At 46.8% G+C, this 26,806-nt stretch overlaps 1 protein-coding gene across 6 annotated transcripts in view; it reads right to left on the bottom strand.

Annotated features, from left to right (window-relative positions):
• Nucleotides 1–26,806, bottom strand: part of CPT2 (Carnitine palmitoyltransferase 2) — a 421,879-nt gene that overhangs the window by 333,350 nt on the left and 61,723 nt on the right. For 3 of the 6 annotated variants that reach the window (XM_068384285.1, XM_068384301.1, XM_068384315.1), the window contains exon 3: nt 22,859–22,911. In XM_068384285.1, the coding sequence (XP_068240386.1) occupies nt 22,859–22,911 (53 nt within the window). Of the gene's footprint in view, nt 1–18,199; nt 18,253–22,858; nt 22,912–26,806 lie in introns of all 6 variants that reach the window. The other 3 variants (XM_068384278.1, XM_068384293.1, XM_068384307.1) reach the window with 1 other exon arrangement.

The raw sequence follows: 26,806 nt of genomic DNA, 5'->3' as shown, positions 1-26,806 counted from the left end.
CTGACCAAATGAGCCAGTCGTCCAGATAGGCTACTACTTGAATCCCTTGATTCCTGAGTTCCTGAACAGCGACTTCTGCTAACTTTGTGAAGATCCTTGGGGCGATGTTGAGCCCGAAAGGCATCACCTTGAAGGAGTAACTTTTGTCCCCTAAGCGAAAGCCTAGGTATGGACGGAAGTGTCTCGCTATCGGGACGTGATAATAGGCGTCTGTAAGATCGATAGAGGTGGTGACGGCCCCACGGGGAAGTAAGGTCCGCACCTGCGAGACGGTAAGCATTCGAAACTTGTCGCATTGAATGGACAAGTTGAGAAGGGATAGGTCTAGAATCACTCTTCTCTTGTCTGAATCCTTCTTCGGGACACTGAACAGCCGACCTTGAAACTTCAGGTGTTTCGTTTCTTGTACGGCGTTCTTTTGTAAAAGATCCTGGACAAATTCGACCAGGTCCGGAGTGGAATGTTGACGAAATTTGTTCGGAGGAGGAGGTCCTTGAATCCAACTCCACCCCAGTCCCTTGGAGATGAAACTGAACGCCCAGGGACTGAACCTCCATTTGTTGCGGAAGGAATAAATTGTTCTGGTTAGAACCACGGTGGTAGCCTCTACCTCTACCATAACTCTGGGAAGAGCTATGAGCCTCATACGACTGGTTAAAGGCAGGAGAAGTGGCGGAGGCACCAGAAAGCTGGCTCTTAGGAAGCAGAACGGTGACATAGTCGTCCGAAGGAGCCTGGGAGGTGGAAGGCTGTGCCGGGGCAACAGGAGATGGGGAAAGAGGCAGCCGGAAAATGGGCGAACCAGTCTGCTGTTGCCTGAACTGGGTGGAAGTATATGGACGGAGCTTCTTCCTACCCCGGGCTTGGTAATTTGCAGGGTCAGATTTACGTTTAGGAGTCAAACCCCAACGGGTTTTAAGGCTCTGGTTGACTCTAGTGGCCTCCGCCAAGACTTCCTCTACAAGGTCCTCAGGGAAGAGGTTTGAACCCCAACAGGAGGACCGGATCAGCTTATTAGGTTCATGCCTAATAGTCGCCTCTGCCAGGACATGTTTGCGACACTTGCGTTTAGCAGTAGCGAAGTCATACAGGTCGTAGTATAATGACTGCAACGTAGCCTTGTTGAGAGATTTAAAAATACTCTCAGTATCGTAAGTCAAGGCTATCGACTCCGTGGAAGTGGCCAGGTTCAGAGTACGGCCAACGCGTAGGCGAGAATCATACTCCTGTTTAATGAGGGATTCCGGGAGACGGGGAAGTCGCTCACTAAACATTACCGAAGCACAGTCTGCTGCTAGCTTTCCAGAGGTAAATGTGGTATGGACGTTGTCCCAACACTCAATGCCTGAAGGAAGAAGGAGGGATATTGGATCCACCTCTCGGATGGGAGGCAAGGGCTTCTCCTCCAGAGCATATTGGAAAGCAAGCTCTGCTACCTTATTGACACATGGAGTCACGGTGTTTTTGTCCATTAGGAACATTGTAAAAGAGCTCTTATAAGGCGTCAACATAGTGTTGGTGCAGCCGATGTCATTCAGGAATCTGGCCCACACAGATTGGGCCTGCTCTTTTGGGAAGATGACTGTCTCCTTGGGGACCTTGTCTAACCGAACCAAAGCTTCCTCGGTAAGCCTGGCATAACCATGAAATGGAAATGCCAGACCAGGAGAAAAGAATTCCAAGTCCTCTAGGGGACGAGTGCCAAGACCCTCCAAAGTTAACATTCCGTCTGAGAACGGGGAATGAAGAGCCATACGCCAAGGGTTGTTTTTGGCAAACTGCAGGAGCTTAGAGGCATCCGGGATGAGAGAGCTTTGGACCCGCTCCGGAGCACCTTGCTCTAATGCCCCAAGTCTCTGACCGATGTTAGAGAACATCGTGTCCATCTTAGACTGTATCTCTGATACAAACTTAGCCTGCATCTCCGACACGATGCGAAGCATGGCTGATTCGGAAAGGCCCGGGCTAGCAGCAGGTGTGGCGGAATGAACTCCCGGGTCGCGAGACTTAGAGGAGGAGCCAGAAGCCTTAGATGACAGGTTTGTATTCTGTTTAGAACCATGAGAAGCCTTATGAGGCTTATGAACTTTAGGTAAGGTTCTAGACTTATTCTTGGGGGGAACCGGGTGTGATCGTTGGGACGAATCACGGTCCCCAGAAAAACCATGGAAGGAAGAGCGATCAGAAGAAGAAGAAAGAGAGGGGCTGAGGATAGGAATCTCAGCGCCAGAAACACCTGCCTCACTTACCACCCTACCTGTATCTGGATCATCCAATAACATGGGTTCCACGTCAAGGTTCATGGAGGCAACATTGTCTTCTAGATCTCCGGGGGCGTCCGACGGATCCTGCTCTGGATCAATAAACCCCGCTATGGTGGCATCAATGTGGGCAATGATGGGAGCTGCAACATGCCTAGCCACAGCGGCTGAAGACTTGGCGTTGGGGTAAATCAGGGAACAGTAGTCCTCGGAGAGGACGTACGGCCGCTTGGACTTCACGTTCCGGGCAAAACCACCAACCCACACTTTCAGTGTGGCCCGAGCCGCAGACTTTTGCTCCGGGGATGCCTGAAATAATAGTGGGAATTATAAAAGGGCAGACTCCCAGTGGTCCTTCAAGACCATAGATATCTTACTAAATAGTGTATGTATGCCAAAAAAGGTAAGATAAATAAGAAGGCAACATAGCCAACGGGACTCACCGAGTCAGATCCAAGGGTGGTAACGAGGTCAAAACAGACCACACAGTTATCCGGGTGCCATACCACGACATCCTTCAGCTGCACACCGCAGAGGGCGTGAGACCGACAGACGGTATGGCCGCAGGGCTGATGTAGAACAGCTGCACAGGCTGTCGTCTGACAATGCACCATCTATAAAAAGAATAGTATATGAGAAACTGTAATTCTCTTAAGTAGGGGCGGGTCTTGAGGACCCGGCCTAAACATAAGTCTAGCTTAAGACTAAAGTAAATAGTATATGAGAAACTGTAATTCTCTTAAGTAGGGGCGGGTCCAGAGGACCCGGGCCTAACATAAGCCTAACACAAGATTAGGGCTTAACTGTAATATTCTTAAGTAGGGGCGGGTCCGGAGGACCCGGCCTAAACATAAGTCTAGCTTAAGACTAAAGTAAATAGTATATGAGAAACTGTAATTCTCTTAAGTAGGGGCGGGTCCGGAGGACCCGGCCCTAACATAAGCCTAACACAAGATTAGGGCTTAACTGTAATATTCTTAAGTAGGGGCGGGTCCGGAGGACCCGGCCTAAACAAAAGTCTAGCTTAAGACTAAAGTATAGCCATCCATTCCGGTCGAGCTGGGAGTATAAAAAAGGATGCAACAACAAAAATTTAAGACACAGGGTGTCTGATTTCCCGGGGCGAGGCTAAGCCCCGGGCCGGGAAATAAAAGTATCCAAAACCAATTCGTATAGGAACTCCGGGGTAGTGATCTGTCATATAATCATCATAGGAACTGTTATAAATTAAATAGGGGGGCGGAACTGTAGATAAGAACCGCCAACGGAACCCAGAGGGTTTCATATAACATAAACCAGTGTGATAAGTGAATATAAAATAGGGTGCACCGGGATCCAACTCTGTTGACCGGTGGCCAACCAGATTAGACAGAGCCGAACCCGCCGGGACACCCGGAGGACAAAGTCCTAAACACTGAACTACCCCCTCTACAAGGAGGGAAGGCAACGGTCCCCTAGGGAAGAGGGGGAGAGAAGCCTAGCCACCCACCTAGCGAGAGGGGGAGCATGGGGGAGAATCACGTGATACGGAGCAGCAGGGCTACCCACTGACGATCCCCAACCAGACAGATCAAACGGAGTAATAGCACAATATTCATTATAATAGTAATAGCGTTGATAATATAAAATAAACACATAAAAAATTTTTGGGCAAGGCATGCAACATAATAATTAAATCACAAAAGACACACCTGATGGCTTAAAAAATAACATTGCCGCCTAGCACGAAGGTCGGCAGCCATAACGATACGTAAATGATATCGGCCCAAAATTTGAACCACGAGGGTTCTAAACGCTAAATAATGAATATCCATAATAACAAATAAAATTTAATAATACATATAGTAACACCGCGAGTGAAACTAAAAGCTCTCAAAACAGGAGTACCAACTGTAAATGGAATCAAGCAAGATCGGTATGAACGAAGAGAATACACTCCTATAATTCAAATATTAGACGATCTAGGTTGCTCAAAACACAGCAAAACACAGCTTGGTACTTAACTTAGACGGTGTCTCCAGGGAAACCGACGAAGAAGCCATAATCCAAAGAAAATAAGCGAAAAAACGAGAGCACAACAAAAAAGCGGGTTACACACAAGACGTGCTAAAAGGAGTTGAGTTCTGAGCGGATGCATTGTTAGTAGTACCGAGTGAGGTTGAACGGCTCTCCTCTATTGGGGTTTCTGTCGTGGATGAATCTAAATAGTGCGGGACCTCTGGATTATACGCCCAATTTTATACCGACACCAATAGGTGAGCGAGCTAGTTAACCTAGCACTCCTTTACATTTTTTCTCTGGTATATTTAGCAGTAAATTACCTAGGAATAAGTGCTAAATGGAGCTTATTCACTGGGCGGCACAGGTTCGAGCCCAGAAAAGACCCTTTTGCCACCCCCCCCTCTGTCCTTTAGTGTCAGGCATAGCCATCACAACATTCTTTTGGCCGGTATTCTACAATCATCCCGGCTTGCTGGGTTGACTAGTTGCCAGCTGGGACCCTACCAGCGCCAGTTAGGGTGCCGCCTCGGCCAAGTCCCCCTTATGTCCTTCCTTCACCGGAAGCGAATGCCCCGGGGGAAGACTGAGCCGGCCATGATGGCTGGCGGTGGGAGACCCAATACTGTATTCTGTTGAGAATTCTTCAATCCTCTCTTGGACTGCTATCCACAGACATCACAACCGGCAGTACAGCTGGCGGCAAAAGTTGTGGCTGGATGGAAGCTAGAATCAGATGCATTCCTCCCCTTCCATTAGAATTCCCATTCTGGCAAGGAGACAGTAGGCAGCAGTAGCCCTCCTACACTTCCATTTATTGTGCTAAACCATAATAATAGGAAACCCTCCTTTCCATTTTTACTCTCTCTCTAACACTTAGTGCCGCCAGGCACTAGCCTAACCCCGGTAGAGTACCGGTAAAACTACAGTACTGTATATAACAACACAGTAGCCAGTAAAACTACAGTATATAACAATACAGTAGTTGGAAAACTACAGTATATAACAATACAGTAGTACAGGTATTTCTAACATACTCTGTGTATCCTTTCGCAGCCTATTGTTGGGACCACATAACATGCTGAGGTTGAAGCATTCCCTCAACACCCTGATGAATCCTTGGATTATCGGGACACTCATGAAACACCGTTCAGTATTAATATTTTACAGGTGGAGGAGTTAGCATAAATATTTACCAGCTCCGGCTCTACGTACGAGAGTTATTCCACTGTATTTTCCCTTATAAGGAATTTAAATATTAATATTGACGGAGATCTCAGCGACTGCCTGTGAGAGGAAACACAGATATGGGTCTTTCCTATTTCCTTTCTAGCTTACTATCCTAAGCTATTAAATATAATAGTATGCATTACTATTTTTTATATATGCATTATATCAATGATATAAACAACTGAGTACTCATTTCACCCTTTTTCTCCCCTACAGGAGGAGCCAATGGTGAAGGGTACAGTTGTGTTCTGCAACCACAAGAGTAAGAACTTTGTGGGCCTACGATGTGCAGGTCTCATGCCCCCTGCTGCATTGTATCTGGATCCCTGAGGCACTGGGACCCGTATTTTAAGCATACATTATATCAATGATATAAACAACCTCGTACTCATTCACCCTTTTTCTCCCTTCAGGAGGAGCCAATGGCGAAGTGTTCAGTTGTGTTCTGCAACCACAAGAGTAAGAGGTTTTGTGGACATAAGATGTATAGGTCTTAGGCCCCTGCTGCATCGTATCTGGATCCCAGAGGTACTGGGGCCTGAAGGGTCGCTCCAATCACTTGACCTTGCTGACCGACGGCTTTGTTAAAGATATCCCTGACACTACGGAGTCAGGGGTTACAGCAAGGGAAACCCTTCGAAGGCGAGTATGAGGCTTCCAGAAGAACTCTCCGGGACCTTACCTATCTAACAAATCTCTGAAGTTCCTACTGTTCCCTAAGGCTCAATTGAATACGTTTGTGCCTCAGGTACAGGTCCAGCCTCCCTTTATCCAACGGACAGTGGACGCGGATATCAACAAGGCACTGCAAGGCTTGGACATCCACCAAGAACGGATGTCGGAGGTGTCCATTGACACCGGACAGGACCTACTGCAAGAAGGCCCTGAATAAGGAGTGGTTCAACCACCCACGGAGGAAGAAGGATCCGTTTTGACGGTGACTGAGGTCCCTCAGCTCACTGTGTCGACATATCAACCTATGCCGTCAACCTCTTCAGCCCCAACTCCCCAACTGGCTAGACAGGTCGGAAGGAGCGAAGCGCTCCTAGAGTCGATCCAGCAGATGTTGACACTGTTCCGGAAGGAACAAGAGGAGAATAAGCCCCTTAAAATATCTGACCTCCCTCACTGCTCCGAAACCAACCCCTGGAGGTAGACGGAACACATGCCCATGTTGAATGGGAAGCTTTATATCTCCAGGAAGTTGGGGTCCAAACCCCTTGAAGAGCTTCAATTCTGGCCCAGCTTTCAGCGTACCCAGATTACTACGTGAGACTGCGAGATGAACCTACATCCCGCGAGGAGACTATACCGAAGGAAGTCATTGTTCTCGAACATGAAAAGGCACAAGCCATCCTTACCCCGACCCAGAAAGGAGTATATTAACTCCAAAGTCTCAGCATTGAAAAAGAAGCACCCAACCTTCATTGCTCCTTCCTCCAGAGCTTTCCCCCGAGCCCTAGACTGTATCATGAGAGCAGTCGAAGAGTGCAAACCCTGCCCAATCCTACAGAAATGCAAACAATTATCTCTAGCTATGCCTACCTGCGAGGAGAAGTGGAAAAAGGTACATCTAACCTTCTCCGTCTCAAAGTTGGATCCGGAGATAGCAGGCTAGCAGTTTAATGAGAACCTTCCAAAGTTGCCAAACTATCTTTTGAGAAGGGAACAGGAGACGAAAGATAGTCTTGCCATCTCCCTGTCTAATCAGAACTGCTTGGAAATGTGTGCAGGCCTTAATTAACGCCCCACCCTTGTGATGAACTTGTATGCTTTTCTCAGGCCTCTAGAGAGCATGTGTTTGCCGCAACAACGGTGAAACACGAACCCAGAAAACTGAATTCATCATGTATCTGGGGCGAAAACCCTTTCCCACAGGAAGTGGTCCAAGAAGTCATTGCCAAAGTCACCACGGAGAATATGAACCTTCTCCAAAAGTGGGGCATGTCCTCAAAGAGGAAATCTTCATTAGAACTGTACAATTTCCGACCGTGACCTCGACCACCTTTCGGCCCTACAAATGTAAGGGCCCAAAAAGAGGATCCTCCGGAAACCCCCCAAGGGTGGAGGAGGACGCGGTCACGGAAACAAGTCCTCAGGAACCTCTAAACAATGAGAGGTTCCAGGTAGCAGGCAGACTTTTCGACTTTCGGGATCGTTGGACCTTCGATCCCTGGTCCACAGCCAAATTACGAATGGAATTGGTTGGAAATGGAACAAAATTCCACCCCACTTTTCCAAAATTCTTCCAACACTCCAACCCCTTATTGGAAGAATATACCTCAGAACTCTTGAATAAGAAGGTAATGAGAAAAGCGAAGTCCATCAAAATTCCAGGGAAGGCTGTTTTGTGTTCCCAAGAAAGGCTCGGACAAACCCAGAGTCATTTTAGACTTGTCTCCACTCAACAAGTTCATTGAAAACAACAAGTTCCGGATGCTTACATTGCAACACATAAGGACCCTTCTACCAAAAAGGGGCATACACAGTCTCAATAGACCTGGCAGATGCTCACTGGTACCTACCAGTCAGTCGCCCCTTCTCCTCCTAGCTAGGATTCAGGCTAAAGAAGACAAAATATGGTGATTCCTCTGCCGGCCATGATGTTGTCCGCAAAGGAAGCTATGTTTCCCTAGTTTACAACCGGAAGTAGGCGGCATAATTGCCGCCGCCTTTCTCCCCTGTAGACTATAAACCCAAAGGTATTCACAAAGCTAGCGGACATGATCGTCCAGCAACTACGCTCCGAAGGAGTACAGTACAACTAGTAGCATACCTGGACGATTGGCTGGTGCGGGCAGCATCCAAGACTACTTGTCTGCAAGCAGCCGGAAAGGAGATCCAATTCCTGGAACGCCTGGGCTTCAAGATCAATTGCTAGAATTCTCGCCTTTCTCCGGCTCACAAGTTTCAATGGTTAGGAATCCATGGGAACTTGCAGTCACACCACCTCTCCATTCTATCAAAGAAGAGGAGAGAAATAGCAGCATCTGTCAAGAGACTAATCCAACACAAGAGGATTTCAAGACGCCAACAAGAAAGAGTACTGGGCTCTCTCCAGTTCGCAATAGTGACAGATCCGGTGCTAGAAGCACAGCTAAAGGATGCGTCAGGAGTCTGGAGAAGATACGCATCAAACGCTCGAAGAGATCAACAAGGTTGACACCGACTCGATTGCGCACGCTATTAAGGCCGTGGTCAACGAATAAGAGCCTAGCACAGACAATTCTCTTGCAACCACCACAAACATCAGTGGTGATACACACAGATGCCTCCCTGGAAGAATGAGGAGGCCATTCGCATGAAATGAAAGTGCAAGAAATTGATCACTCCAATTCAAAAACTTTCACATCAACATCTTGGAGGCTATGGCAGTCTTCCTGACGTTGAAGAGCCTATCCCCTCACAGAGTAGTCCACATAAGACTAGTCCTCGACAACGAGGTGATAGTAATATGTCTACATCGACAAGGCTTGAGTTCACCTCACATTAATCACGTGATGTTAGCCATCTTCCGCCTGGCAAGAAAGAGAAGATGGCATTTATCAGCAGTTCACCTTCAATGGTTCAGCAATGTGACAGCGGATGCTCTATCCAGGGGAAAGCCCATAGAGACAGAATGGTCCCTAGACGCAGATTCATTCTCCTTTATTTTCGATAAAAGTCCCGGAACTGCTGATTGACCTCTTCGCAATGGGCGACAACAAGAAACTACCTCGTTATGTAGCCCCTTACATGAACCTTAAGCAGAAACGATAGACGCCATGTCTCTCGACTGGAACGGATGGAATCGGATTTACCCGTTTCTACCAACCAATCTCCTGCTAAAAGTCCTCGACAAGCTAAGATCCTTCAGGGGAACAGCTGCTGTAGTGGCCCCCAAATGGTCCAAAAATAATTGGTTCCCTCTAGTTCTAGAGTTGAAACTGAAGCTGTTTCTTCTGCCGAACCCAGTTTTTTATCCAAACTGGTGCAGAAGTCAACTGTACATTTCTCCCTCGAGAACCAACAACCTACAGCGAACAAAAAGTTTGGGATCTCAAAGAATGAGGCCGACTTAATTGTAGAGTACAAGTCAAGTTCAACCAGGAGACAATGTGAATTGTCTTGGAAGAAATGGGTATCCCTTGTGAAAACAAGAGAACCAACAGAAATTTCAACAGATTTCTGTCTCTCTTTCTTCATTTACCTACTTGTACAAGGCCTGACTTCCACTACGATAACCGCGTATAAATCGGCCCTGACTAGACCTCTTCTATATGCCTTTGAGGTGGACCTCACAAGCGAAAAATTCTATAAGGTGCTAAAGCATGCACTAGACCCAAGCCGGCAACCCTTCCAAAGCCCATTACATGGTCATTGGTCAAAGTCTTGCACTATGCTTCAAACCTAAACAATGAGGATTGTACTCTAAAGGAACTAACACAGAAAGTCAATTTTCTGTTCGCAATAGCCTCAGGGGCTAGAGTTAGTGAAATATTGGCCCTATCAGGGATGTAGGCCATATTCAGTTCCTAACCAGGAGAACTGAACCCCTTTCCTGATCCTGCCCTTCTGGCCGAGAACGAGCTACCCACCAAGAGGTGGGGTCCTTAGAGAATCTGCCCACTGAAGGAAGATGTCTCTCTATGCCCAGTAGTGTGTCTTAAGGTCTATCTTCATAGAACTTCAGACTTTAAGGAAGGACAGCTCTTCCGAAGCGAAACCTCAGGATTAAAATCTATCCCTAAAATAACTGAGAGCAATGCTCACCTACTTATTGGCAAAGCGGATCCTGACAGCTCACCCACAGGTCATGATCCAAAGAAAATTGCTTCTTCACGGAACTTCTTCCAACACGGGCTTTGGTAGACTCCACTCATACACTGGGTGAAGATCAACCAGGTCTTTTACAGACACTATACGAAGCAAGTACATGAAATAAAACATGTTGTGGTGGCGGCGGGTAGTGTTAAAAAACCCGTCGTCTAGCGCTGCGATGAACAGTGAACTGCTTTGGGACTTTCCAGTGCATCGGAAGCATGGGTACATTTAACCTCGAGAGCAAATCACAACGATGATTAACACACTGTTCCATATAGGTGCATATCTGACCGATAACACCAGTGCCGAGTGAAGGTTGCGTCACGGTGTTCATGCATTTCCAAAATCTGTACAAATCAGTCAGATTTAGTGTCACATCTCCATTGAGTGGCATCATTTCGATGAAATTACATATTTATTCGACAAGAGAAAATATGGACCCTGATGTGTTTTCAATGCCGGATCAGATTCATACCTGATTGTAACTACATTTGATAATCTAGTTACAAGGTAAAATACTAAACATATTTGCGTCTTATTGCTGCTATCTCAGTTACAAATGAAAAAAGCATACTAGAGTTTTAAATTACACCCTAGAAGGGCCCAACTTGAAATCAGAGTACAGATTTCCAAGGTATGAGAAGGGTAATCTCTATGAATTACCGTCCGTCCCTATGGAGATACAAACTTTGAATCCTTATAGTCAAAGTCGACACTCTCCCTGCAGGGGGCAGGAAGCCCTAAGCTAGTTCCAAGCTTAGTGGATATGACAGATAACGGTAATGTCATATATAAAGGTCTAGGAGACCATATAGGGAACTCATTCAAAGTAAAGGCACTTATACAAATCCACAGATATAGTACTTTCAAATTAATTCTCCGGTAAGCTTCCATCAGGACGACATGGCTGAGCCCAAAAAACGGATTTTGACCAAAGCGAAAAATCTATTTTTGGGTGAGATAGCCATGTCATCCTGATGGTCCCACCCTTCTTTCTTAAAATGACCCCACCCGAAACTACTCTATCTGCGGCTATTCCTGCTTAAATGCAACAAGGAATGATGGGCCGTAGCAGTACAGAGAGGGGATCCACCAGGTACCTTGATAACGGCTCCCCTTCATTCGCCACTCTTCCCCCTCAAAGAGTAAAATCTATTCAGGGTGAGAATTGCTATGTGTCGTATAAAAAAATACGTCCCCTGATAATATGCGAAATCCTTAAAGATACTGTATATTAAGGATACTCGCGCCAGGAGTTAGAATTCTGGAGACCTATGGGTAATTCTCTAGGAGTATCATAGTAGCAAATATCCCTTAGAAAGCTACCTTAAGGAACCTTCCATCAGGACGACATGGCTATCTCACCCAAAAATAGATTTTTTGCTTTGCTCAAAATCCGTTTTTTCCTAACAATACAAACCTTAGCTATTTATCAGGGGTATTACTTTTAGGGGTATTACTTTTATGCCCCCTGTGGCCGCGGGGGCATATAAAAATTAGAATAGCGCCAACGTTATCCCTGCATGTCATAAGAGGCGACCAAAAGGGACGGGACGAGGGGGCTGGGAACCCCCTCTCCCGTATCTACATCCTGTGAGACATCAACAAAGAGATGGAGCTGGGGGGAGAGTGACTGCTCCCCGCACTCTAGTTTTGGGGTGTTTGAATGTGCGTGGATGTAGTACGATAGAGAGTAAAAGATGTGAAATTGGAAGTATGTTTAGGAATAGAAGGATGGATGTATTGGCCTTGAGTGAGACGAAGATAAAAGGAAAGGGTGAAGTGATGTTTGGTGAAATGTCTGGTAGAGTGTCTGGGATTGAAAGGGGAAGAGCGAGAGAGGATGTGGCTTTATTGCTGAGTGAATGGATGACAGGTAAAGTAGTGGAATGGAAGGAGATATCATCTAGGTTAATGTGGGTAAGGGTTAGGTTGGGTAGGGAATGTTGGACGTTTGTCAGTGCGTATGGGCCAGGTAGTGAGAAAAGTGAAGAAGAGCGGAATGAGTTCTGGAATGAATTAACTAGGTGTGTAGAAGGACTGGGTAGAAGGAATTATGTAGTTGTCATGGGTGATTTAAATGCTAGAGTGGGCACTGGAGAGGTAGAAGGTGTCATTGGGAAGTATGGCATACCAGGTGAAAATGAGTGGTGAGAGACTGGTAGATATGTGTGTTGAGCAAGAGATGGTGATAAGTAATAGCTTTTTTAAAAAGAAAGATAAAAATAAGTATACATGGGTAAGAGTGGCAAATGGAAGAGTAGTAGAAAGGGCATTAAAGGATTATGTGTTGATAACTAAAAGAATGTTTGGAAGATTGAAAGACGTGCATGTGTTTAGGGGTATGGCTAACGGTATGTCTGATCATTTTTTGGTGGAAGGAAGATTAATTGTAGCAAAAGAGTGGGGGAATAGAGTAGGTGGATGTAAAAGGGAGCTAGTGAGGGTTGAAGAGCTAATAAAACCGGGGGTAAAAAGTAAATATCAGGAAAGGTTGAAAATTACATATGACGAAGTGAAAGTAAGAGAAACTGGCAATTTAGAGGAGGAGTGGAAGTTAGTAAAAGAAAATTTTGTTGGCAGAAGGTTGTTGGAGGCAGCATGAGGAAGGGCAGTGAATGGTGGAATGAAGAAGTGAAGGTAAAAGTGGAAGAGAAAAAGAGGGCTTTTGAAGAATGGCTGCAGAGTAATAGTGTAGAGAAGTATGAAAAATATAGAGAGAAAAATGTGGAAGTAAAGCGCAAAGAGGGCAGCTGACCTGAGGTGGGGTCAGGGATTGCGTCATTCATATGAAGAGAATAAAGAAGAAGTTTTGGAAAGAAGTGAAGAGAGTAAGGAAGGCTGGCTCAAGAATTGAAGAGACAGTGAAAGATGGAAATGGAAGGTTGTTAAAAGGAGAGGAGGCAAGGAAAAGATGGGCGGAATATTTTGAAAGTTTACTGAATGTTGAGGATAATAGGGAGGCAGATATAATTGCTGTTGCAGGTGTTGAGGTGCCAGTGATGGGAGATGAGAATGAGAGAGAGATTACAATAGATGAAGTGAGGAGAGCACTAGATGAAACGAGAGTAGGAAAAGCATCTGGTATGGATGGTGTGAGAGCTGAGATGTTGAAGGAAGGGGGTGTGACTGTACTTGAATGGTTGGTGAGATTGTTTAATATGTGTTTTGTGTTGTCAATGGTATCAGTAGATTGGGTTTGTGCATGTATTGTACCACTATATAAGGGTAAGGGAGATGTGCATGAGTGTTGTAATTCAAGAGGTATTAGTTTGTTAAGCGTAGTTGGAAAAGTGTATGGTAGAGTAATGATTAATAGGATCAAGGATAAAACAGAGAATACAATCTTAGAAGTACAGGGTGGTTTTAGAAGAGGTAGGGGTTGTATGAATCAGATTTTTACAGTAAGGCAGATATGCGAGAAATATTTAGCAAAAGGTAAGGAGGTGTATGTTGCGTTTAAGGATCTGGAGAAAGCGTATGATAGAGTTGATAGGGAAGCAATGTGGACTGTGATGAGGTTATATGGAGTTGGTGGAAGGTTGTTGCAAGCAGTGAAAAGTTTCTACAAAGGTAGTAAAGCATGTGTTAGGATAGGAAATGAAGTGAGTGATTGGTTTCCGGTGAGAGTGGGGCTGAGACAGGGATGTGTGATGTCACCGTGGTTGTTTAACTTATATGTTAATGGAGTGGTGAGAGAGGTGAATGCTCGAGTGCTTGGACGAGGATTAAAACTGGTAGACGAGAATGACCATGAATGGGAGGTAAATCAGTTGTTTGCGGATGATACTGTACTGGTTGCAGACACAGAGGAGAAGCTTGGACGATTAGTGACAGAATTTGGAAGTGTGTGTGAGAGAAGGAAGTTGAGAGTTAATGTGGGTAAGAGTAAGGTTATGAGATGTACGAGAAGGGAAGGTGGGGCAAGGATGAATGTCATGTTGAATAGAGAGTTACTTGAGGAGGTGGATCAGTTTAAGTACTTGGGGTCTGTTGTTGCAGCAAATGGTTGAGTGGAAGCAGATGTACGTCAGAGAGTGAATGAAGGTTGCAAAGTGTTGGGGGCAGTTAAGGGAGTAGTAAAAAGAGTTCTATATGAGAAAGTGATTGTACCAACTGTGATGTATGGATCGGAGTTGTGGGGAATGAAAGTGACGGAGAGACAGAAATTGAATGTGTTTGAGATGGAGTGTCTAAGGAGTATGGCTGGTGTATCTCGAGTAGATAGGGTTAGGAACGAAGTGGTGAGAGTGAGAACGGGTGTAAGAAATGAGTTAGCAGCTAGAGTGGATATGAATGTGTTGAGGTGGTTTGGCCATGTTGAGAGAATGGAAAATGGCTGCCTGCTAAAGAAGGTGATGAATGCAAGAGTTGATGGGAGAAGTACAAGAGGAAGGCCAAGGTTTGGGTGGATGGGTGGAGTGAAGGAAGCTCTGGGTGATAGGAGGATAGATGTGCGAGGCAAGAGAGCGTGCTAGAAATAGGAATGAATGGCGAGCGATTGTGACGCAGTTCCGGTAGGCCCTGCTGCTGCCTCCGATGCCTTAGATGACCGCGGAGGTAGCAGCAGTAGGGGAGACTCAGCATTATGAAGCTTCATCTGTGGTGGATAATGTGGGAGGGTGGGCTGTGGCACCCTAGCAGTACCAGCTGAACTCGGTTGAGTCCCTTGTTAGGCTGGAGGAACAAAGAGTAGAGGTCCCCTTTTTTGTTTTGTTTCATTTGTTGATGTCGGCTACCCCCCAAAATTGGGGGAAGTGCCTTGGTATATGTATGTATGTATTACTTTCGGCGTAGCTGAAATGACGAGCCATTAAAGTTTAGCGAGGGTTAACTACCCACACCGCTATTTAGCGGGGGGTAGGTGGGTAGCTTGCTACCACTCCCACTCACACACTGTGTTTTAGCTCACCTTGCTTGGAGGTAGGACTTCAAGGGGGATAGGGCTGTAGGGAAAGTTTGTATAAATAGCAAAGGTTTGTATCATTAGGAAAAATACAAATTATCTACGAATTTGTCGTTTGTTCCATAACTGGAATATAAACCACACTATTTATTAGGGGTGACTCACCCATTAGGATGAGTGGACATCCCTGCCAATCTGGCTTTTGGCTTTACCCGGGGACTCCTTATCTGAGTATGTCAGTACTCAAAAATAAGGAGTCCCTGCAGCTCGCTAAAACCTTGCTACACAAGGTCCGTGGCCTATGCAAGCTGTGTGTTGAGATATATAGAAGTGTGACCGTCTAGGTAAATTATTCCTAGTCTTTTAAAAGGAAAAACTGTTGTAACCAAGACTTTCCCAATACCACCTCGCTAGTGTATGGGGACGCAACAGTATTAGTTTTAATACTAAGTACACAAGGGAGCATGGTTTACCTGCAGTGGTTTGAGGTCAACTTGTGCAGAGAACCCAGGATGCTGCTTTCCCCAAGGGAGGGGAGGATGAAGAAAAAAATAACAGCCAGTCAAACCTTGTCATTCACGCAGACTAAAACCAGGTAACAATACCCTCAACCTTCTGCTACTTGTCCAATAAGGAGCTTGAGGTCTTGAACCAGCTGTTGTACAGCCCCCACAGTACCGATAGAAAACGTATCGAGTCTCCTGTGGGTCACGTCTTGCAGGTAGTGAGATGTGAATGTAGTTAAGACGTTTCCACACCCCAGCCTGAAGAACCTGCATCACTGAGAAGTTTCTTGAATGCCAGGGTCGGAGCTATGCCCGACATCATGAGCTCTGGGGCGACATGAAGGAGGAGGGTCTGGATTCAGTGCATGGTCTATGACCTTGCAAATCCATGCTGATATTGTGTTCTTAGTGACCCTCCTCTTGGTCCTTCCTGTGCTCATGAAGAGTACAGGCATACGAGGACGGGCTGCGGCTGTTCTCTTAAGGTACAGCCTTGAACTCCTCACTGGGCAGAGTAAGAAATGATCAGGGTCATCTGTTACAGAACGAAGACTCAAACCCGGAAGGAATCGAATCGTGGATCCGCTACTCCCGGGTTCTGAGTCTTAGCAATAAACTCAGGGATGAAGCTGAACATTACCTCTCCCCATCCCCTTGAATGGGCAATGTCGTATGAGAGCCCATGAAGCTCACTGACTCCTTTGGCCGAAGTCAAAGCTAGCAGGAACACCGTCTTCCAAGTTAGGTAGCGATCTGTTGCCTGGCGTAATGGTTCATGGGGAGGTCTTTTAAGAGACCTGAGAACTCGAACCACGTTCCATGGGGGAGGTCTCACTCTAGACTGAGGACAGGTAAGTTCATAACTCCGTATGAGTAAGGAAAGTTCTAGCGATGAAGAAATGTCCATTCCTTTCATTCTAAAGGCGAAGCTTAAGGCTGAGCGATAGCCTTTTACTGCCGAGACTGACCGGCGCATTTCTTCACGCAAATATGCGAGGAACTGCGCTATTGCTGGAATAGTGGCATCGAGAGGAGAAATACCCCTTCCACGATACCAACCACAGAAGACTTTCCACTTTACCTGGTAGACTGCTGCTGATGACTTTCGCAGGTGTCCAGACATCCTGATCGCAACTTGTTGCGAAAATCCTTTCTCTGAGAGGAGATGCTGGATAGTCTCCAGGCAGTAAGTCATAGTGAAGCTACGGCTTTGTGGAAAATGTTGGCATGTGGTTGTTTGAGTAGATCGTGTCGTGGAGGGAGTTTTCTTGGGGGCTCCCTTAGGAGTTGCAGAAGGTCCGGAAACCATTCTGCGCAATGCCATAGCGGAGCTATGAGAGTCATTGAAAGGTTGACCGATGTTCTGGCCTTGTTGAGGACCCTCCTCCTCAGACAGAATGGGGGAAAGGCGTAAACGTCGATGTTGTTCCACCGTTGTTGGAATGCATATTGCCAGAGAGACTTGGAGTCTGGAACTGGGGAACAATACAACGGGAGCCTGAAGTTCAGGGCTGTTGCAAAGATGTCATCTGTCGGAGAACCCCACAAAGTCAGGTCTTTGTTGACTACTAGATGATCCAAAGACCACTCGGTACTCACTATCTGAGATGCTCTGCTCATGCTGTCAGCGAGCACATTCCTTTAGCCAAGAATGAAGCTTGCCAATAGTGGTAAGGAGTGGATCTCCACCCATCTCAGTACAGTATCTCTACTGCTAGATGGGATAGTTGCTGCGAAAAAGTACCTCCTAGTTTGTTGATGTAAGCCAATACTGTGGTGTTGTCACTCATCACCACCACTGAGTGGCCTGCAAGGAACTTTTTGAACTGTTGAAGGGCCAGAAAGACAGCCTTCATCTCTAGGAGATTTATGTGGAGGTACTCTTCTGACTCTGACCAGAGGCTGAGGTCGTGTGGTGCAGCACGTGGGCCCCACCCTCTTTTTTTTGAAGAGTCTGAGAACAGCATCAAATTCGGGGGGAGGACGAGTAGACCCACTCCCTTTCGTAGATTCTCGTCTGCCAACCACCACTGGAGGTCTGTCGGTTCCGCTGATCCCATGGGGATCAGGATGTCCAGGAAATCGAGAGATTGATTCCACCGGGACTTGAGTCGCCACTGAAGGGATCTCATCCTGAGGCAACCATTGGGAACTAGACGGGCCAGTGATGAAAGGTGACCGAGGAAACGTACCCTCATCTGGGCTGGAAGTTCTTCTCGTCTGAGGAAGGTCGCAACGACCTTCCTCAGCCTTGCTATTCTGTCGTCTGATGGAAGGCTTTGTGGAGATTGGTGTCTATTATCATGCCTAGGTATACCAGTCTCTGAGTATGAAGCAGGGATGACTTCTCGAGATTTACCATGATCCCCAGATCTTGGCAAAGTCTCAGAAGTTTGTCTCGGTTTTGAAGAGGCATACTCGGAACAAATGTAATTTTTCTAGTTACCATTAGATATCACGAACAACTAGTATAATGTATCACAAACTTAACCTACCTTGGACTCGCAGAGAGGCTTCTTGCAACCAAGGAGCAACCACTTGTGTGAACCTGAAAAGTAGAGATGAGACTAGGGCAAAAACTGGTGAAAACTTGAGGTGCTGTGGAAAGTCCGAAGCACAGCACTTTGAACTGGTATTTCCTGTTGTCTAGGCTGAATCTTAAGTAATTCCTTGAAGACGGATGGACTGGGATCTGGAAGTACGCGTCCTTTAAGGTCCAGTGTATTCATGAAATCCTGTGGTCTTACCGCTAGTATGATCGTGTCTGCCGTCTCCATGCTGAATGGAGTTTGCTTGACAAACTTGTTCAGGGCTGAGAGGTCGATTATTGGTCTCCAGCCTCCAGATGCCTTTCTTACAAGAAAGAGTCAACTGAAGAAGCCTGGGGACCCGTCGAGGACCTCCTGGAGAGTGCCCTTCTTCAACAGGGTCTGGACTTCTGCCCGAAGGGCCGGTCCCTTAGCTGATCCCATGGCAAAGGAGTCTATCGACACTGGATTCCTGGTCAGGGGAGGGAGAGATGTTACGAACGGGACGCGATATCCTAGACAAATCACGGCGATTGTCCAGGGTTCAGCCCCGAGTTACTTCGACCTGTCCGAGCAACTTTGTAGGCATCACTCCACTCGTGGAGAAGCAGGGGGAGTGCCTATCCTAGTGTTTGCGGCCTTGACTGCTCCCTCTAGGATTTTTCCCTCCCTTGGAGGACTTAGTGCCTTTCCTGTCCTTGGCGGGAAAGGGCTTCTTAGACACCATTGTCTTGGCTGCTGACTTGGTCGTCGTGCTCTTGGTTGGACGGGGCTGCTGAGGAGCTGGTGGTTTATAGGGCTTGTATGTCAAAGCCCTATGGAGGAGGGAGTCCTGATGGAACTTACTCCATCTCTCAGCAGCATGTTCCACGTCCTTGGGCTCAAACAGGTGTGCTCCCTCTAGAAAGGAATGTCTGAGCCTAGCTATCTCGACGTTGGGGACTTGGTGGTGGAATCTCTCAGACACTGTATCTCGACGTTTCAAGATGGTATTCGCCCACAAGTTCGAAACTTGGTGGGCAAGAAACTCAATCATGCAAGTGCCCGAGAGAAGGCAAGTCTCCATTGCCTTCCTGGTACGTTCCTTGGAGAAATCCTCAGCTCGCACCAGGATTTCTAAGGTCCCTAACCAGATATTAAGCCACGAAGTAGCCTGCATAGCATACTTCGTGACCTTTTCCTGATTAAGGATCTCGGTCGCCGAGAACGAAACCTGCCGGCTGGAGTCTCTCTAGAGAGACTCCCTTAGTGAGCTCTTCCAAACAGTGGTGGAGAGGAAGAGCTGGACTAGGCTCCTCCAGGATCTCGAAGTACCTCCTCTGTTGGACACGAGGTGGGAGGAGCTTGTTGGTAGAACCGGAATGCTGGGAGGAGGCATACTCGAAGAGCTGTGGGGCGATCTGAGCCCTGGCACCCTTCAACTCTTGAGCCCACGGTAGGGCTGCACTGGTCTTTGAGGGCTTCTGGGTGCCAAAGACACAGTCTAAGACCGTGTCCTTGTCCACCCGATGGGAGATCTCTGGGTCGGTAAACCCGTTGAGAACCCTTATAAGAGTCAGGACCTGCCAGAATGCATGTTCCGACCCTTTTTGCTCTCCTTCCAACGTCGGACTTGCAGCGAAGTCTCCATCTTTCAACCCCAAGAGCTCTTCCCGGGGTGGGTTGCGGACATCCCTCAAGTGGCTGGCTGTCTCCGTCTTGGTAGTCCTCGTGGAGGACTTTGGCAAAGTTGGAGTCTTTGGGCTCCTTCCGAGAAAGGAGGCAGGACTCCAACATCGAAGGCCTGGATGTTGTGTCCTTCCTGATCTTCAATAGGGAACTCTCTGCATGAGGGGAGGCTTCCTTCGACAGTGGAATGTAGGAGGTCCTTTCCCCATGCGACTCCCTTGGCAAAGGTGAGGTGGGAGAGTATCCTGGGGAAGATGGAGAAGGGACTAGCCTTAATGGCCTGACCAAAGTCAGTTTTACCTCGAGGAAGTGACCACGCCAGAGACTCCTCTTTTCCTCTTCAGGGGGGTAAGAAGCCATGGTTCTGTGTTGAGAGTCTGGAGCTATAGGCTGCTCCGATGAGCGGTAAGACAGGGCAGGATTGAAGGCCTGTGCTACTACTCTGACTAAGGCACTGAACCATGGCTGTTGACTGACCGATACACTGTCAGACAGATCCCCTAAAGAGAAAGGGACCGAAGGTTCCCTGCGAGGAGTTTCATTATAGGTGGGTCCGCCTTAGAAGAAGGCAGTATTGGGATCCTGAAACCCTCTGCAGAAGCCTGTTCCCCTTTACCGGATGGGCGCGCTGAAAGGTCTTTGCGAGGAGGGGAGTGAGGCGAAGGTAACCTGACCGAGTGCAGTTCTTATACTCGTGTTGGCGAGCACTGGTGCGCGGGAGAGTGTTGGTACGCAGGTGAGAGCTGGCGCATGGGCGAGAGATGGCTTGCGCGCGCGAACGAGTGGTGGCGCGCGGGCGAGTGTTGGCGCGCGCGTGGGCGAGTGTCGGGTGCGTGCGACCTGGTGCATGCGCATGGGAGAGATCTGGCGAGCAGGAGAGCGCTGGCGCGTGGACGAGCGCTGGCGCATGGGAGAGAGATGGCGAGCGCGCGCGGGAGAGTACTGGTGCGTGGGCGAGCGTGCAAGTGAGATCAGGCTCGCAAGAGAGATATGGCGCGTATGCGCGGGCAAGTGATGGCGCGTACGCGCGGAAAAGTGATGGCGCGTGCGCGTAAGCAAATGATGGCGCACGCGCCCAGAGGAGTGATGGCACGTAGGAGAGCGCTGGCGCATAGGAGAATGCTGGCACGCAGGAGCTCGAAGACGCGCAGGTAAGTGCTGGAGTGCGGGAGAGCGCTGACGTGCAGGAGAGTGCTGGCACGCGGCAGAGTGCTGGCGCGCGGGAGAGCACTGGTGCACAGGAGAGTGTTGGCACGTAGGAGAGCGCTGGCGCATTGGCGCATGTTGCAGCTGCCGTATATGAGGGCGAGCAGGTGAAGGGGCGCGCTGAAGCGTTGTAGAGCGCTGACAAGCAGGCTGGTGCTGATGGCCTGCTGGTGAGCGCTGGTCCACTGTAGGAGGTTGGCGAGCTGAAGGGCGATGGCACAAAGCTGCGCACTTCGGTAGGGCCTCAAGAGGCTTTACCGGGAACAGAAACGGCAATGGAAGGTCGGTAGGTCGGTTGGATGGTAGATCAGGAACTGCGATGTGCCCTTTGGAAGGGCGAGCATCCACCGATGGAGATCGCGAACGATCTGCAAAGAGGTCCAGGACCGAAGTTGGAAGACTAGTAGCAGGTCCAGGCACGGTCGAAGGTCGATGGCCAAAAAATGACTGCAGCGGAGGCTCCTCTGCCGGTGACAGCTGCGATGACGAAGCAGAAGAGCCGCAGAGGCACCTTTCAACCGATGGTGAAGGGAGACCTCTAAGGCGAAGTGGAGGGCGAGCTTTACGATGAAGATGCCCTCTAGGGGCTGTTGGATCAGCAAGCTGACCGTGAGCTGCAGCAGTCCTCCAAAGAGGAGTCTCTATGGGTGAACTCCCCCGAGGGGAAGAAACACTCGCAGGAGAGAAAGACGTTGGACTTAGTTTCCCCACAAAGGATGATCAGGAATGGGGGAAACTAAGTCAGCAGCAACAGCTGGAGAGTCTGGAGGAGAAGAGGAGTCAGACAAGATCATAGGCGACACCTCTGACACTACAACGTCGACAAGGGCCAGAGGATCAACTTCCGATGGCGACGATGACTGCTGCACACTAGCACCCCAGCGGATGATTTTCAGCAATGCGTCCTTGGAGGGCAGACCCGAGAGCCCCAAAGGACGACCAAACCTGTAACAAGGAAGTTATTGACAAGGCCTCTCCCGGGGGGAGAGGTGGGGCTGCTTCGCTAGGGGAACAACACCATCTCTCGAGGACCGGGGTTGGCCGATACTAAATTGGTCTACGCTACTACTTGACGGTCTCTCGGAAGACACCGAACGAGTAGGAGCTTCGGAGGAGGGTCGGGAGAAGGAAGAAGAGGCCTTGGGTTTTTCCCCTTTCGAAGGAACCTTAGAAGGAGAAATATCCCGCTTAAACTTCTTCTTCCGCCGTCACCCAAACCTCTCCCACTGGGAGGCAGACCACTCCCTAGACTCACTACACTTATTATTAAAATCACACCTTTGACCTCTGCAGGTGGGACAAAGGGTGTGGGGATCAGTCTCCACCGCCGACATAAAAGTTCCACAGGGCCGGCTGGTGAGTCCAGGGCAGGTGCGCATGCTTGCATTAGTCAACACATAAACACACACTAGAAAAAAGAAATAGCAAAAACAGATTAATGGCAGTCCAATAAAGGCGAAGGATGAAGAGCGGCAACGTACGTTCACCATCCGAGCCAAAAGTAAAGTGAGCTAAATCACAGGTGTGTGAGTGGGAGCAGTAGCAAGCTACCACCCCTACCCCCCCCACTAACTAGCGGTGTAGGTAGTTAACCCTCACTAAACTTTAATGGCTCATCATTTCAGCTACGGCGAAAGTAATACCTCTAAGAAATAGCGTGGTTTGTATTCCAGTTACAGAACAAATGTAATTTTTCTAGTTACCATTAGATATCAGGAACAACTAGTATAATGTATCACAAACTTAACCTACCTTGGACTCGCAGAGAGACTTCTTGCAACCAAGGAGCAACCACTTGTGTGAACCTGGAAAGTACAGTTATAGGTTATTCTATGAAAAAAAAAAAAAAAAACGTAAAAAGAAACCCTTTTGTGCCCACAATCCCTGAGCCACATTACAGTATTCAGCTCAAAAACTTGATAAATCACAACAATCTGCAAATCATGTCAATTGTGGTACACTTTAACTATTTAATGTTGAAGTGAACATGAACAGTGATGCCTCCTGAGACTGAAACTGTTCCTCTAGTCCATTTCTAATGACTATTTAAAATACTGAGGTATAATAATCTTGAAGATATCTTACCCACTGGACAATGCATGGACTCAAAGGTTCTTTAACTATTGTACACAAGTCATACAGTAAGGTTTTATTCTGATTTAATACGGTATGTCAGAGGTATTTGGTCAGTAATGTACAAATGCTAAAAAACTCATTCCACTAAATTTAAATAACACCTCTACACTTAATTAAAAGACATTACAATGGCAATTCTAATAAGCTCCGAATGCTTGGTATAATTAGTGTCATCATGCAATTTGATGTGACCCAATGCATCCATTCTCCAATCATCAGATTGTGAGACCAATATGGACAAATTCTTGGAGGCATAAAATTCTGATGTAAAATGGTTCTAAAGTTATTTCCATAGAAAAAATTATATGTTGGTAAAATATGGAAACCAAATATTTGTCAGTGAACAGGTTCAAGGAAATGTCTACTTATAAAATCAAAAGTTGGGAACAATAACTTGTAAATCTACATTCTACATCTACCAAGAGCATCATGTGAAAAAAGGGGTAAAATAGCATCCAAAAGACAAGGCAATATTGTATTATGAAATTAACCTTTGTTTTATAAAACCCTTGTATCCTTAAATCATAAATCATGCTATTGACTATGAACATTCCATAAAGATTAACTCTCTCCTTTCCAGTCTATATTAATGAATAATTACTATTATCATTATTATCATTACTGGCCAGGCTACAACCCCAGTTGGAAGAGCAAGATGCTATAAGCCCAAGGGCTCTACCAGGGAAAAATAGCCCAGTGAGGAAAGGAACTAAAGAAATAAATAAACAATATAAATAATGAAAAATTAAAAAATATTTTTAAAAAACATTAACATTATTAAAACAGATAATTTATATATAACTATAAAAAGACTCCTGTCAGCCTGTTCAACATCAAAACATTTGCTGCAACTTTGAACTTTTGAAGTTCTAGTGATTCAACTACCTGATTAGGAAGATCATTCCACAACTTGATCACAGCTGGAATAAAACTTCTAGATTACTGTGTAATATTGAGCCTCATGATAGACAAGGCCTGACTATAAGAATTAACTGCATACCTAGTATTACAAACAGGATGGAATAGTCTAGGAAGATCTGAATGTAAAGAATGGTCAGAATTATGAAAAATCTTATGCAACATGCATAATGAACTAATTGAATGATGCTGCCAAAGATTAATATCTAGATCAGGAATACGAAACTTAATAGATCATAAGTTCCTGTCCAACAAATTAAGAGGAGAATCAGCAGCTGAAGACCAGACACAAGAACAATACTAGAAACAAAGTAAAATGAAAGAATTAAAACACTTCTTCAGAATAGATTGATCACTGAAAATCTTGAAAGACTTTCTCAATAAGCCAATCTTTTGTGCAATTGAAGAAAACACAGACCTAATGTGTTTCTCAAAAGGAAATTTGCTGTAGAGAATATCAATCATGACAAATTCGTAGATAATTTGTATTTTTCCTAACGATACAAACCTTAGTTATTTATTAGGGGTATTACTTTCGGCGGAGCTGAAATGATGAGTCATTAAACTTTAGCGAGAGTTAACTACCCCCACTGCTAGTTAGCGCGGGGTAGGGGAGGGTAGCTTGCTACCACTCCCACTCACACACCTGTGATTTAGCTCACTTTCCTTGGAGGTAGGACTTCAAGGGGGATAGGGCTGGCGGGTAAGTTTGTATAAAAAGCTAAAGTTTGTATAGTAAGGAAAAATACAAATTATCTACGACTTTGTCATTTGTTCCATAACTGGAATACAAACCACACTATTTATTAGGGGTGACTCATCCATTAGGAAGGGTGGACGTCCCTGCCAATCTGGCTTTTGGCTTTACCCGGGGGCTCCTTATCTGAGTATGTTAGACAAAAATAAGGAGTCCCTGCGCCTCGCTAAAACCTTGCTGCTGTGTGTTAAGATATGCAGAAGTGTGACTGGCTAGGTAAAGTTATTCAGAGTCTCTTGTAGGAAAAACTGTTGTAACCAAGACTTTCCCAATACCACCTCGCCAGGGTATGGGAACGCAACACTATTAGCTTAATACTAGGTACACATGGGAGCATGGTTTACCTGCAGTGGTTTGAGGTCAGCTTATGCAGAGAACCCCGGATGCTGCTTTCCCCCACGAGAAGGTAGGATGAAGAAAAGAATAAGAGCCAGTCAAATCTTTTCATTCACGCAGACTAAAACCGGGTAACAGCGCCCTCAACTTTCTGCTACTTGTCCAATAAGGAGCTTGAGGTATGCAACCAGCTATTGTGCAGCCACCACAGGACCTATAGAGACCGTATCGAGTTCCTGTGGGTCACATCTTGCAGTAAAAAGGTTGTGAAAGTCACCTGGAGCATTCACATCCTTTCTTGTAAAACCTGCGGCACAGAGTAATCTGCTTAGAATGGCCATTCACGTTGGGTGAGGCTCTGGAGTCAGGGCATAATTGTTGACTCTTTGAATCCAGCAGAGATGATGTTTTGGTGATCCTCCTTTAGTCTCCCCCAGTGCTGATGATAAGAGAAGGGAACTGGAGGGCTGTTGCTGTTCTCTTAAGATAAGAGTCTCATACCTTACCCTGGGTACAGTAACGGATGATATGGATCATCCGTTACCGAGTGGAGACTTGTGTAGGATCCCTCACCTCTGGAGACTGTGTCTGGCGACATACTCGGGGACGAAACTTAACGTTGCCTTTCGCCCTTCTCATTAATGGGCGATGTCGAAAGAGAGACCATGAAGTTCCTTGACTCGTATGGCTGCTGTCAGAGTGTGTAAGAACATTGTCTTCTTAAACCAGGTGAAAATTTGTTGCCTGGTGAAGTGGAACATACGGAGGTCTCTTTAGAGACCGGAGAGTTTGAACCATGTTCCGAGAGGAAGGTCTCAATTCCGACTGGGGAAAGGCAAGTTGTAAGGCCGTATGAGTTAGGAGAGGTCTAGCGATGAGAGGATGTCCCTTCCTTTCAGTTTGAAGGCAAAGGCTCAAGGCTGAGTGATCGTCTTTACTTGTTGAAACTGAAAAGGGGGTCTTTTCCTCTTGCATATACTCGAGGATTCCGCTATTGCTGGAATAGAGGTATCGAGTGAAGAGAGACACTTTCCCAGACACCAACCACAGAAAATGTTATACTGCCTGGTAGACTGATGCTAAGGAATTCCTCAGATATCTAGACAACCTTTTCGCAACTTTTTGCGAAAAGCCTCTGAGAGAGAGGAGGTACTGAATAGTCTCCAGGCGTACAATCATAGCAAAGCTATAGCTTGTGGTAGGTGTCGAAGTACGGTTGTCTGTGATGTGGAGAGGGTTCTCTTGGAGACTCTATCAGGAGCTGCAGAAGGTTAGGAAACCGTTCTGCGTAATACCATAGCGGAGCTATGAGAGTCCTTGAGAGGCTGACCGATATCCTAGTCTTCTTGAGTGCCCTTCTCCAGACAAAACAGGGACGAAACGTAAACATCATTTTTGTACCCACCATTGTTGGCGTGTTTCTTGCCAGAGAGCCTTGGGGTCTAGGGCTGGGGAGCAACAGCAGCCTGAAGTTCAGGGGCGTTGCGAACAGATCCCTAGTTGGAGGACCCCGTAAAATCGGGACTTTGTTGGCTACAAGGTGATCCAAAAGA

Source organism: Palaemon carinicauda, chromosome 1 (genome assembly GCF_036898095.1).
Source record: "Palaemon carinicauda isolate YSFRI2023 chromosome 1, ASM3689809v2, whole genome shotgun sequence".
Taxonomy (NCBI): domain Eukaryota; kingdom Metazoa; phylum Arthropoda; class Malacostraca; order Decapoda; family Palaemonidae; genus Palaemon; species Palaemon carinicauda.
This window is presented reverse-complemented; position numbering and strand designations above follow the sequence as displayed.